The 14,217-nt window shown below is 44.5% G+C and overlaps 1 protein-coding gene across 1 annotated transcript in view; it reads right to left on the bottom strand.

The window, feature by feature from the left end:
• The window catches only part of SMG8 (SMG8 nonsense mediated mRNA decay factor), a 58,807-nt gene that overhangs the window by 33,114 nt on the left and 11,476 nt on the right, over positions 1-14,217 (bottom strand). Inside the window, exon 2 of the mRNA XM_069226417.1 lies at positions 3,750-3,895. Within this exon, the coding sequence (XP_069082518.1) occupies positions 3,750-3,895 (146 nt within the window). The remainder of the gene's footprint in view (positions 1-3,749; positions 3,896-14,217) is intronic.

Here is a 14,217-nt window from a genome sequence, read left to right as displayed (position 1 = left end):
GGAAATAAGGAAACCTTTAAACCGATGTGACAGACTCACATTCTGACCACAACAAACCCACTACAAGCAAGGCAAACACCTGTGACGCCTCTGCACAGACTGATTCGGTACTAATGAGAGTTCAAAGATGCAGAAACTCTTCTTGCCACATCAGAATCAAGAACAGATTCAAGGAAAAAGCTAATGATACATGTTAAAAACAAACAAGACTTGCAATGATATAGGACATGAAACTAAAGAGTATATTAACAACAAAATTCTAGTTATTGGTAAAGTTGATAAATACACAGTGGGGAAAACATCGGGACACTAGGAAAAATGGAAAATATAAGATTGCAATATCTAAAATTCGTAGAAAAAAACTTAATGAAATGAACCCCAACCCCCACCACCAAACTGGCAGCTGTGTTATAGTAAGTCCTGAAAAGGGGAAACTCGTACAGAGACTCGTTGGCTTAAAGTAGCACTGGCAAAGCCAATAGTTCTTGCCTATCCAATTCTGTTTTAGCCATGTTGTACACCAGTATGACTGCTGTTGAGCATGGCTAAAAGTTAATGCCACAGGGTCGAGTGGGGTACACTGGGGTAGAGTGGAATAGGGTAGAGTGGGGTACGCTGGGGTAGAATAGAATGGGGTAGATTGCAGTGGGGGAGTTGGGTAGATTAGCATGGTGGACTGGAGTAGGGTAGATTAAATTGGGGTAGATTGGAGTGGGATACCTTGGAGGGGAGTTGGGTGGGGTAGATTGGAGTGGGATATATTAGGGCAGATTGAGGTGGGGTAGATTGGAATGATGAGGGGTTGGGTTGAAGATGGGTAGACTGAGTGGAGAGGAGTGAACAGGGTTAGACTGGAGTGGGGTAGATTGGAGTGGAGTACATAGAGGTAGACTGAGGTGGTGTAGATTGGAGTGGAGTAGATTTGAGTGGAGTTTGGTACATTGGAGTGTGGTGGATTGGAGTGGGGTAGATCGGGATACAGTGGAGTGAGATATATTGGGGTAGATTGCAGGGCAGTGGGGTTGATTGCGGTACAGTGGAGTGCAGTGGACAGGGATAGACTGATTGGAGTAGATTTGAGAGGAGTAGAACGGAGTGGGGTAGAGTGGGGTGGATTTGGGCAGAGTGGTGTGTGGTAGAGTGGAGTGGGGTAGATTGCAGGAGAGTGGGGTGGATTGAGGTGGAGTGGGGTAGATTAGAGTGGAGAGAAGTAGTATGTATTGCAGTGGAGTGTGGAGTGGGGTAAACTGGAATGGAGTAGGGTAAACTGGACTAGGGTAGATTAGAGTGGGGTACGTTACTGTGGGGAAGTTTGGAAAGGAATGTGGTAGTGTGTGTAGACAGGAGCAGAGCTGGGTAGATTTGAGTGGAGTAGACTGGAGTGTGGTGGGGTTGATTGGGTTATATTTAGTGGAGTGGGGTGGGGTAGATTGGAGCGAGGTAGACTGTAGTGGATTGGGGTAGACTGGATCATGGTGGAGTGGATTAGGGTAGATTGGGTTGGAGTGGGGTAGACTGAAGTGGGGTAGATTGGAGGGAGGGAGTGGAGTTGGATAGATTGGAGTGGAGGGAGATAGACTGGGGTACAGTGGAGAGTAGTGGGGTATAGTAGGGGAGATTGGGTGGATTAGAGGATGGGAAATTGGACTCAAGTGGGGTAGATTGAAGTAGGGTAGGGTGGGGCAGAGTGGGGAGGGGTGAAGTCGGGTAGATTGGAGTGGAGTAGATTGGAATAGAGTAGAATGGGTGGTGTAGATTGGGGAAGGGTAGAATGGAGCAGTGTAGATTGCAGTGGGATAGATTAGAGTGGATGAATTGGGATGGAGTGGGTTACATTGGAGTGGGGTAGAGTAGAGTGAGATATATAGGGGTAGACCGGAGTGTAGTGGGACAGATTGGAGTGGAGAGGAGTAGACTGGAATGAAGTGGGGTAGATTAGGGTGGAGTGAGCTAGAGTGGACTGGAATTGGGTGGAGTGGAGTGTGGTGGAGTGGAAGGTGATATATTGGAGTGGGTAGATGAGAGTGTGTAGAATGGAGTGGAGAGGAATTGGATATATTGCAGTGGGGTTTTGAATGGAGTGGGGTCAATTGGAATGGTGTAGTTTGGAGTGGAGTCAGATAGATCGTAGTGGAGGTGGATGGAATGGGGCACTCTGAGGTGGCGTGGACTTTGGTAGATTGGAGTGAAATGGGGTAGACTTGGGGAGATAGGAACAGACTGGGGTAGATTTGAGTGAAGTGCAGCAGATTGGGGTGGAGTGGGGTCCTGTGGGGTGGGGTTCATTGGGTTAGACTGAGTGGAGTGGTGAAGACTGGAGTTGAGTTGTTTGGCGTGGACTGGAGTGGGGTAGATTGTAGTGGAGTGGGATAGACTGGAGTGGAGTTGGATAGAGTGGAGTGAGGTAGATTGGAGTGGAGCAGACTGCATCGTAGTGGAGTGGACTGGAGTAGACTAGGTCAGAGTGGGGGGGATTGGGTTGGAGTGGGGGTAGATTGGGGTTTAGTGGGGTGGGGTGGGTAAACTGGGTGGGGTAGAGTGGAGTGAGGTAGATTGAAATGAAGTAGATTGAGTTAGATTGTAGAAGAGTTGGGTGGGGTATAGTGAAGTGGGATGGAGTGGGGTGCGGTAAGTAAAGTGGAGGGGCACAGAATGGAGTGGCGAGTTGTGAAGTGAGTGGCACAGATTGGAGTTGTGTGGAGTCAAGAGGCGTGGCACAGTGTGTGGATAGTGTAGAGTGGAGTGGCATTTTGTAGAAAGGAGTGGGGTGTCATAGAACGGAGTGGCATGACACAGAGTGGAGTGGAGTGGAATGGTGTAGTGTGGAGGATGCAAGGTGTGGTAGCGCACTGCCACTACAGAAACAGATTTTAATTGAAATGACCATTACATTTGCACTAAAATACAGCTTTACTGCACACAATCAATAATGTGTGCAAATGTGATCACTTAGTGTATTGATGCGTTTTGATCGTATTCAAATATTTGTTTCCACCCCACTTCAGAACTATAAAAAAAATTTGCTTAATGTGTACTAATTCTGATACATCAGCACGGTTATTTTTTTTGCCGTGCCTTACATGGGTACTCAGCAGCATTGTCACCTAAATTCTCTCACTCTAAAGTCAGAGAAAGAAAAATAAACATCAAAATAAGAACAAGATTTGAAGGCCTGTTTACAGACAGCGAGCTTGTGGAAGAATACAATAAGCAAGGTTTGGGCAACAGGAGGGACAAAGTCAAGGTGGACAGCATAAAGCAAATAAAGCCAGCAAACAGAAAGCCAGAAAGTGAGTTGCCAGCCACTGTGTCAATTGAAAGCAACGGGCAGAATGCATCCCTAGGTCAGTTTTCAGAATGTCCCCAAGTTGTCTTTAGCAAACCAGACAGCTGCACTGTCTGGTAGACTATGACCTAAAAAGGACCAAACAGCAAGGTTTCTATCTAAACCGTTTAGAGTAGTCCCTAAATAGGCAAGAAAATGAGAACTGTGATGGGATTAGCTGGACCCACTGGATCCTCCACTTGCAGACACTCACTTCCCAAACATTTAAAGCCAATGTACTTGTACCATCTTACAATTTCCCGTCTGAGTACATTTCCATTTCAAGAGTCCGATTTTATGTTTAAGATTTCTATTATGTGATCTAGATTGTCCCTTCCTTTTCAAGGCGCTAAATTCAAAGGCGGAACACAGTTTTAATTTTTTTTTTAAACTTCACTTAATTAGAAAATAACCATTGTCATACCTGGTAGAATTCATAATTGGCTGCTCGGATGTCAAACGGGTCATCACGGGGAGCTTGCTTCCGTCCACAATTGCAACTGCCTGTTGAACGTGCTCGGCTGTTGTGATAAAGTATTGGGGGGTTTCTTTCAGGTTCAGTTTTCTCCCCTAGAAACAGGACACATTTTAGAAAAGATCAGTGGTGTTCAGCTTATTGAGGCTACTTCATTACAAAATACATAACTTAATAAAGAATGGTAATCTGACCAAAAAGCAGTAATTTGCTTGGTCAGCAGAGACCGTGAAACACTGAAGGCCCAGCTAGATAAAGATAGAGAGAGGAGAGAGAAAAGAAAAGCGAGAAAATGATAGAGTATGTCAGGTAAGAGCACCAGAAAAAAAGGAAGCTAGGGTCAGAGGAGGGCAACTGGTTGGATGCCACGAACAGGTCAACCTCAGAACCTCTGATGCAGTAGTGAACCATCCAGTCTCCGAGTCTAGTCTGCTGAGCTCCAGATTCAAATTATCTGTAACCTAAACAGACACTAGAGGTCAGTTATTACATTTTCCCCCCATTTCATGCTTCAGGAGGTCCCAGAGCTGAAGTTGAGCCCAGAGGATGGAACAATTTCTGCCGCTGAAATAGGCTGTTTTGAACGATTAATGTGATGAAATTACTGAACTACGTAAGGTATTATGAATTATGTAGCCCGATAGGAATATGTGGTTTAAAAAAACTGTAAAAAATATATAAAAAATAAAGACACAAACCATCTGCCACCCTATAAAGGAGAATGGAACATTACAAGTTAGAAGGATTTCACGTGGAACATACTGCTGTAAAATACACAATGCATGCATGCAATACTTCACACTCTCTTTTGGAATGTTCCTTGAGGTTGGTTCCAAACTTGATAGTAAAATAGTGCATCTGAAGGGGTCTGGTTGGACCAGAGGCTGGTCCGATTTAAAGAATAAAGTAGTTGGAAGAATCGAGATTACAAGTATTCTTTACCAGCTCAAATCGTTTTGCAGAGACTCGTTACCCAAGAGCCTGCTTGAGGGTTTCACTCATGTTGGGAGTGCACTGGCTGTGAATATTTCCACTAAGTGTAAATGTAGTTTTATTTTGTCCAAAGAGGACTGCCGGAAGCTGTGGAGGCACTCACCACTGGCCAAAGTGCCTTCAACGTCCTTACAGCTGCCAATTATAGGGCTGGTTATTGCATTTAGAACCAGCGGTGTAATGAAACCTTAGGGGGCCCCGCTGCAGTGTACTGAGAGGGGACTCCATTATACAATGATACTGCTACCCACCTTTTTCAAGCACCTCTTCCTTGCAACCTATGAGCAGTGGTACAATTAGCTTCAAGGAGATCAAAGGAGATCAACACGCTCTGCAGCCAGGGATACATCAGGGCATATATTAACATCTTTATGATAAACAAAATGAGGCTCTAAAGTGAGAAAGTCTTGTCATGGGGCTACCAGCAAATCAAAGATGACACAGAGCCCAGAGCTCAGTCATAGGGCTACAAGCATATGAAAGAAGAGCAAAAGTTGTGCCTTTGTGCTACTGAAACCTGCATTCGCAATGCACCATTAGACCTTGTTACCCGTCGTTTATTATCTTCTACATGGCTCTAGTCCAATTATCTAAGTCTGCCTCTCATCTTTAGTTCTCAATCTTTTATCACCTTATCTCTCATTCTTCCACTAGTGCTACCCCTCACCAACTTTTTTTTTTTTTTTTAAAGCACCCTCTCCCTTACGCTGCTGTCCTCTGCCTCTGTCATTCTTGTTTCCATATCTCCCCATTTTCTTCATTCCTCCCCAACCCCCAATAGTTTCTTCATTCTCCCATCCTGCTGTCCTCTCTTTCCCAGTTCCTTCCTTAACTTGGTATTTGTTTTGGTTCCAAAAGACAAACAGTTTAAAGAATTCAAACCCCGACATTTCCCCAAGAGGGACAAAGAGATATCAACGAGTCTGTTGATGCTTTATTATGAATTGAAGGTAGGTCAAAGTCATGAGCCCGTTTAGTCCTCGATGGGTATAAGTTTTATACCATGGCCCAAATGCAAGGGCAAATGTTTGATGAATTCCTAACTTCTTTCAAAGCTCTTTCCATGTCTTGTAACACTGGAGCTATATTGCTAATGTAAGAAAAACAAATACATGGGAAACTGTGGGTCATGGGTGATGTATGAACAATACTAATAATAACAATGAAACTCGTTTCAAGAAAGAGGAAGAAATGCCATGAGTTATTGGTGTGGAAGTGGTACCCACGATTTTTTATTCAAATGTTTCCCGGACATGGGGAAAGACTAAGAATAGTGACGAGGTGGTACACTTTGCTAGAATGAGTGGCAACGTTTCCTCTAATTAGTTTTCTCTGTGTGCGGGACCAGAATGTTTATGGGTGACATTTTCTCGACTGTGTGCAGAATCATAAGTAGGGAGTAGCTCTAGCCAAGTGACTGTGGTGCATGAGCCACCACTTTCTAGAACTCCTGCTATCAGAGAAGAAGGATGGTATGTGTCACAAGTAGGAAAATAGTGAGACAGAGTAGACATAGGACAGATGTTCTGTGCCAAAATCCTTTTAATGGACTTAACAGGCCCAACCACAGACAATTCCAAAAGACGATACTCATGAACCCTCTCTGATTTTCCTGGCTCCTATGTTTTATGCCTTCTGATAAGAAGTGAAGTAGGGCTACAGAGTGACAAAGCCAACCAAGGAAAATTAGTAACGGGAACATGGAGTGGGTAGGGTGACCACCTGGCCTTGAGCCAAATTCTGGACAGGACTGTAAAAAATTCAGGACAAAGGGTCAAAATTCAGGACAAACATTCAGGACAAAGGGTCAAAATTCAGGACAAAAATTCAAGAACAAATGTCAGTTTTACAGACACACCCAAGAGAGGCCATGCCTCACTATGTTGTCAGTGCATTTATTTACTCTTTTTTAACATAGCACTATTTATTCACTGTGGACCTTTTGTGATTGCCTCCTGGTATGCTACATTCAGGTGTCACATTACATCCTTGTTCAGTAGTAAATTAATGCCCTTCATGGCAAGGCCATCACCCCTACCCAAATCTGCCCGATCTTTCCTGAAGAGAAAGTATCAGCAAAATTTTGATTATGTTTCTGAACATTTCAAAACCCCTGGCAAACAGTTTGGGAAACATTGAGGTAATTAACCTTATGCTATTTTAAACAAATTGAACAAAAACATCTGGCTTACCCCAACCGCCCATGGACTTTCAACCTAATTTATTTTAAAGAGGCAGGGCAGATGGTGTGGGTGACAGTCTCACACCTAATGACAGGATGTGATGTACCCATAACTTGTCTGTAGTCTCACTGCACTAGAGTGTATGTTTGGGACTCTACATTTATCTCAGAAATGGGAGCCCGGACTACCAATCAAAGATAATAAAAGAGTAGGATGAAATCGAGATCAAATGGGAGATCCACGGCAAGTAATTCAAAGGGTTGTTGCTAACAACTGGATGAATAAAGAAGAGAAGAACAAGGTGGGACAATTCCAAAAATCAGACAAGATGGGTCCACCAAGACTATTTGAAGGTATTGGGTACCTGGGGAGTTGTCTGCACACAGGAGCGAAACAGAAGGGGCACTGTCAAGTGGTTGAACAATCAACACCCATCCACCTTGGCAAACTCTTCTGGTGCAATGGTCTGCTGTTAGTGCTTGTGAAGGGTGAGCAGGGGCCAGACCCCTTGCAAGGTTGTGCAAGGCAATTGCCCGCTTAGTCCATGTCTTTATATGGTTTTGAAATTGAGCAAAAGCCAAACTAGAGATCTGGGTTATCCCTAAGTGTCAAGTACATAAAGAATCTTCAAAATATTTGGGATGTAAATTGCACAAACAAAATTTACAAATTTTAAAATTTAATTAGTGTTTCTTTAACATATGGCACTGTTTTCGCCTTCATACACAATTAGATCTCAGATTGAACTGGGAACCAGTTACCTTTTGATACCTAGTGATTAATATCTACCATTCTTACACTGATTTCCAGGATGAAAATCTTGGCAGAGCGAACGGTCCCTCCAAGCCCAGTTTGCTTTTTGGTCTTCTCTTCTGCTTTCTGTAGAGGCCATGTGGCACTAGCGAAGATGGTGTGCTATCCCAATGATAGTATTATTTTGCAAACCTTCCCCTGCTCGTCCTTCATTCCTTCTTCAGACAGGCCACACATCTGATTTGGTCGCTGCGGCGCCATCGGGAGCTCTTTCCACTCTAAAGCTAACTGTGACTGCGGTGGATTAGATCTTCTGGACTTAGAATGCTTTTATTCAGCTGCAGATGTCCAATGGGTGGCTCGCTGGCTTTCTGCCCACCGCCCTGCATGAGATGGGGTTTAGCAGTAAAGACTTTTAAGGAAGGCTTAATGCACTGCTCATCTTTTCCTACAGACCATTCTATGGATCACCATCCGGGGTTATCATGCATGGCTTTCTCTTGCCTTGCCAGGACCTGTAAACTCACAAACACGAAGAAACCCTATGCTCCTGCACTACCTTTGCTAAGCCTTCCCACTCGCACAGGATGGCAACTCCATCAGTGGCATGTTGTAGGTGTCTTAAAATTGGGGACTTTGTTTCTGAACAGAGAGCTACTAAATTTCAAAACCCTTGTGGCAGACTACCATCTTCACCCCGGTCAACTCCTTACTTACAACCACCTCAAATAATCATTAAATGCCCTATTTCATGTCTGCTACCTTGCACTAAGCCAGAAGCTCTGTACCATAGGAAATGGTGGCAAACTGATAGAATGGGTGTACAGACCTATCCTGCAACATGGAAACCACTCCAGGTTTCTTGTCATACTACCTGGGTGATTGATGTAGCCAAACCTCTGCAAGATATGGACTAAAATACTGGACTTTCCCCACAAAGTATACCACAGCTGTCACTTTAAGTAAATTCATAGTGCTTCCTTGTGAATGCATTCTGCCCGTTGCTTGCCATTGGCCTTGTGGTTTGTAACTCACAATTTGTTGCTTTCAATTTGCTGGCTTTATTTGTTTTAGGCTATGCAGCTTGAATTCGTCCCTTCCCTTGCCAAAACCTTATTTACAGTATCCTGCCGAGTGCTCGCTTTCTGTAAACAGGCCTGTAAATCTTGTTCTTATCTTATCATATTTGCTGTGCATTCAAAGAACAAAGTCAAATGTCAGGCTCTGTGTTCAGTGGGAATTTAGGCCCATATTTATACTTTTGTTAGCGCCGCATTTGCGCCGCTTTTTAACGCAAAAGCAACGCAAACTTACAAAATACAATTGTATTTTGCAAGTTTGCGCCGCTTTTGCGTTAAAAAGCGGCGCAAATGTGGCGCTAACAAAAGTATAAATATGGGCCTTAGTGTTTACTTTCCTTTTTCTGACTTCAAAGTGAGAGGATTTATGCAACAATCTTGCTGGATACTGAGGTTAGGAAAGAGTTTTTTCTATCACATGACGACATTTAAATAGACTTCAGAATTTATCAGAATTGCACCCTACTCTGTATCACTCCACTTTACGCCACTCCATGCCACTGTTCTCTTCTCCATTCGGAACCACTCTACATTATGCCACTGCTCTCTAGGCTACTTCACACTATGCCTCTCTACTCTATGCTACTCTACTCTAAGCCACTGCACTTTGCGCCTCTCTACACCACTGCGCTCTGCTCGTCTGCACGCCATACCACTCCAGTCTAGGCAACACCAATCTAATCCGCACAACTCCACTCTCTGCCACTCTGCAACGCTGCACTGTACGCCACTGCACTCTAAGCTAATACACTCTATGCTAATGCACTTTACTCTGTAACACTCAACTCTATGCCCCTGCACTCTACATCAATACACTGTACATCATTCTAATCTACTCTGCACCTCTGCACTCTATGCCACGGCACTCTACACTACTTTACTCTATGCCATCACACTCTATGCCACTTTATGCAACTCCACTCTATCCTGCACTTCTCCACTCTAAGCCACCTCTCTCTACTGTGAAATAATCTACTTTATGCCACTGCACTCTGTGCCACTGCATTCTATGCCACTGCACTCTACCCTGCATCTCTCCACTCTATGCAACTGCACTCTACTCTGAAACAATCTATTCTACGCCACTGTACTCTATACCACTCTGACCACTGCACTCTAGTTCAATGCACTCTACACCACTGCAAGCTGACACTCTGCAACACTGCTCTGGCTGCCACTCTACTCTACACCACTCTACAATACTCCACTCTGCACCACTCTACTCTATGCCACATGAGTCTACTCCGCACTCTATGACACTGCACCACTCTGCATTACTGCACTCTCTGCTACTCTATTGTATGCCACTCTACTCCACTGCACTCTATGTAACTCTACCCCATGCCACTCTATGCCACTGCACTCTGCGCCAATGCACTCTAAACAACTGCACTGTACGCCACTGCCCTCTACTCTACGCCACTGCTCTGTGCCACTCTACTCCACTCTACATCACTGCACTGACACTCTACTCTGCAGTGTTGCACTCTCCACCACCGTACTATACACCAATGTACTATGTACTACTGCATTCTATGCCACTGCACTCTATGCCACTCTACTCTGCATCACTCAACTGTACAGCACTTTGCCCTACTCTGCACCACTCTACACTACACCACTGCACTCCCTGCAATGTGAGTCTACTCTGCAATCTATGCCACTGCACCACTCTACACTACTGCTCTCTCTGCTACTCTATTGTATGCCACTCTACTCCACTGCACTCTATGCCACTCTACTCTGTCCCATGCCACTCCATGCCACTGCACTCTACGCTGACGCACTCTAAACAACTGCACTGTACCCCACTGCACTTTACACCACTGGGCACTACGCCACTGCTCCTATGCTACTCTACTCCACACCACTATGCCACTAGCTTTAAGCCATGCTGAACAGCAGCTACTCTGGTGTATAACATGGCTAATCGCTAAAACACATTAGCAAAGCCAATAACTCTTTCGTAGATGAGACCTATTGGCTTTGCCAGTGTTTGTTAGTACTATGAGGTACCGAGGTACCTGAAAGAACTGTGAAAAATACAATTACATCATAATAAAGGCTGCTACAAAATGCGCAAATACATTTCGGTTAAATAAATAAAAAAGTGCTTCTCAAATACAGATTTGAATAATATACAGTTTACAGGGAGTGCAGAATTATTAGGCAAGTTGTATTTTTGAGGATTAATTTTATTATTGAACAACAACCATGTTCTTAATGAACCCAAAAAACTCATTAATATCAAAGCTGAATATTTTTGGAAGTAGTTTTTAGTTTGTTTTTAGTTTTAGCTATGTTAGGGGGATATCTGTGTGTGCAGGTGACTGTTACTGTGCATAATTATTAGGCAACTTAACAAAAAAATATATATACCCATTTCAATTATTTATTATTACCAGTGAAACCAATATAACATCTCAACATTCACAAATATACATTTCTGACATTCAAAAACAAAACAAAAACAAATCAGTGACCAATATAGCCACCTTTCTTTGCAAGGACACTCAAAAGCCTGCCATCCATGGATTCTGTCAGTGTTTTGATCTGTTCACCATCAACATTGCGTGCAGCAGCAACCACAGCCTCCCAGACACTGTTCAGAGAGGTGTACTGTTTTCCCTCCTTGTAAATCTCACATTTGATGATGGACCACAGGTTCTCAATGGGGTTCAGATCAGGTGAACAAGGAGGCCATGTCATTAGATTTCCTTCTTTTATACCCTTTCTTGCCAGCCACGCTGTGGAGTACTTGGACGCGTGTGATGGAGCATTGTCCTGCATGAAAATCATGTTTTTCTTGAAGGATGCAGACTTCTTCCTGTACCACTGCTTCAAGAAGGTGTCTTCCAGGAACTGGCAGTAGGACTGGGAGTTGAGCTTGACTCCATCCTCAACCCGAAAAGGCCCCACAAGCTCATCTTTGATGATACCAGCCCAAACCAGTACTCCACCTCCACCTTGCTGGCGTCTGAGTCGGACTGGAGCTCTCTGCCCTTTACCAATCCAGCCACGGGCCCATCCATCTGGCCCATCAAGACTCACTCTCATTTCATCAGTCCATAAAACCTTAGAAAAATCAGTCTTGAGATATTTCTTGGCCCAGTCTTGACGTTTCAGCTTGTGTGTCTTGTTCAGTGGTGGTCGTCTTTCAGCCTTTCTTACCTTGGCCATGTCTCTGAGTATTGCACACCTTGTGCTTTTGGGCACTCCAGTGATGTTGCAGCTCTGAAATATGGCCAAACTGGTGGCAAGTGGCATTGTGGCAGCTGCACGCTTGACTTTTCTCAGTTCATGGGCAGTTATTTTGCGCCTTGGTTTTTCCACACGCTTCTTGCGACCCTGTTGACTATTTTGAATGAAACGCTTGATTGTTCGATGATCACGCTTCAGAAGCTTTGCAATTTTAAGAGTGCTGCATCCCTCTGCAAGATATCTCACTATTTTTGACTTTTCTGAGCCTGTCAAGTCCTTCTTTTGACCCATTTTGCCAAAGGAAAGGAAGTTGCCTAATAATTATGCACACCTGATATAGGGTGTTGATGTCATTAGACCACACCCCTTCTCATTACAGAGATGCACATCACCTAATATGCTTAATTGGTAGTAGGCTTTCGAGCCTATACAGCTTGGAGTAAGACAACATGCATAAAGAGGATGATGTGGTCAAAATACTAATTTGCCTAATAATTCTGCACTCCCTGTATACCTAGGATAAAAAAAATTATAACACTCCATTAAAACCACACACTCCACAGCTCACCTTGGAACACCATTACAATACCTCTCTGAAAGTAATATCTTTCCCACCAGAAAACTTCAAGTGACTCCTTTTAGTAAAGTCAATGCAGGTTTTCAAGCCCCTTTGTATTTGCAGATTTACCAGTTGCCCACATTTGCATGTCTTTAGGAAAGGAGACCCCCTGGCAAGAAGGCCTTTTCTTATCTGTCTGCCCCTCCCTCCCTCAGAGCACAGGAGACCCCCTGCCTTCCAGCCCAGCTGGGGAAACTCCTCTGCCCGTAATTTCGCCCTGCCTCCGTTGCCCTTTAGGTGAAAGGCTAAAATTACGGACAAATGCCGTCCGTTAAAGCTTTCATCATGGACAACGGACAGCAGGGCGAAATTACGGACAGTCCGTGAAATTTACGGACGGGTGGTCACCCTAGGAGTGGGCCAACCAGCAAACGTGGCCTCAGATAATGGGCGGGAGGCTAACAGAAAGTAATTGCAAGCTTGAAAAATACTCTGATCACTGAAACTTATGCTTTTCTCCTTCAGATATGAGCACTGTGTTGAGCAAAATAAATACAGTGAGGTTACTTCTAGTTACCAGTTTAGAGGAATTTAAGGTCTCAAAAGACAATTCAAATAAATCCTGCCTAAGTATTATGGCACTGAAAGTTTATTCAGTCATTCCTGCTCTTCACCTCACAGCTATTTGAAGTATTTCTTTTGACACATTGTAAGCTATATGAAGTCAAACGGCTACCTCCTGGCTAATATATATTATTCTGTTAACTGCATGGCTACTACACAAATCATTATGTTAATGTGTTTCATGCCAAAGATTTCCCAAAAGGCCACCTTAGAGTGCTGTGTTAACTGACCACAGTAAAAGAAAGTACTTTTTCCACACTTATATTTCTCCCTCGTTGCAAACCCTGAACTGGTGTATTTTTTTATTAAAATAAGGTTACTAAATGTAAACGACAGGTAATGCGTTTGACAACTTATCACCGTTCATGCATGGCTAATCTCCAAATATGTGCACATCTATCTAGGTGCGGTCTTGTTTCCGGGATAACATCTCTTGATAACGTGTCCAAGGCAAGGGAAAGGTGTCATCAAATCAAATCATTAACATTTATAAAGCGCGCTACTCACCCGTGCGGGTCTCAAGGCGCTAGGGGAAAAGGGGGGGTTATCGCTGATCAAACAGCCAGGTCTTTAGGAGTCTCCGGAAAGCGGAGTGGTCCTGGGTGGTCCTGAGGCTGGTGGGGAGGGAGTTCCAGGTCTTGGCCGCCAGGAAGGAGAAAGATCTCCCACCCGCCGTGGAGCGGCGGATGCGAGGGACAGCAGCGAGTGCGAGGCCAGAGGAGCGGAGGAGGCGGGTGGGGACGTAGAAGCTGAGGCGTCTGTTGAGGTATTCCGGTCCCTTGTCGTGGAGGGCTTTGTGTGTGTGGGTGAGAAGTCGGAAGGTGATCCTTTTGCTGACTGGGAGCCAATGCAGGTGTCTCAGGTGTGCGGAGATGTGGCTGTTGCGGGGTACGTCGAGGATGAGGTGGGCCAAGGCGTTTTGAATGCGTTGCAGGCGATTTTGGAGTTTGGCTGTGGTCCCGGCATAGAGGGTGTTGCCGTAGTCCAGGCGGCTCGTGACGAGGGCGTGGGTCACGGTTTTTCTG

The sequence above is a fragment of the Pleurodeles waltl genome, chromosome 3_1 (genome assembly GCF_031143425.1).
Source record: "Pleurodeles waltl isolate 20211129_DDA chromosome 3_1, aPleWal1.hap1.20221129, whole genome shotgun sequence".
Taxonomy (NCBI): domain Eukaryota; kingdom Metazoa; phylum Chordata; class Amphibia; order Caudata; family Salamandridae; genus Pleurodeles; species Pleurodeles waltl.
This window is presented reverse-complemented; position numbering and strand designations above follow the sequence as displayed.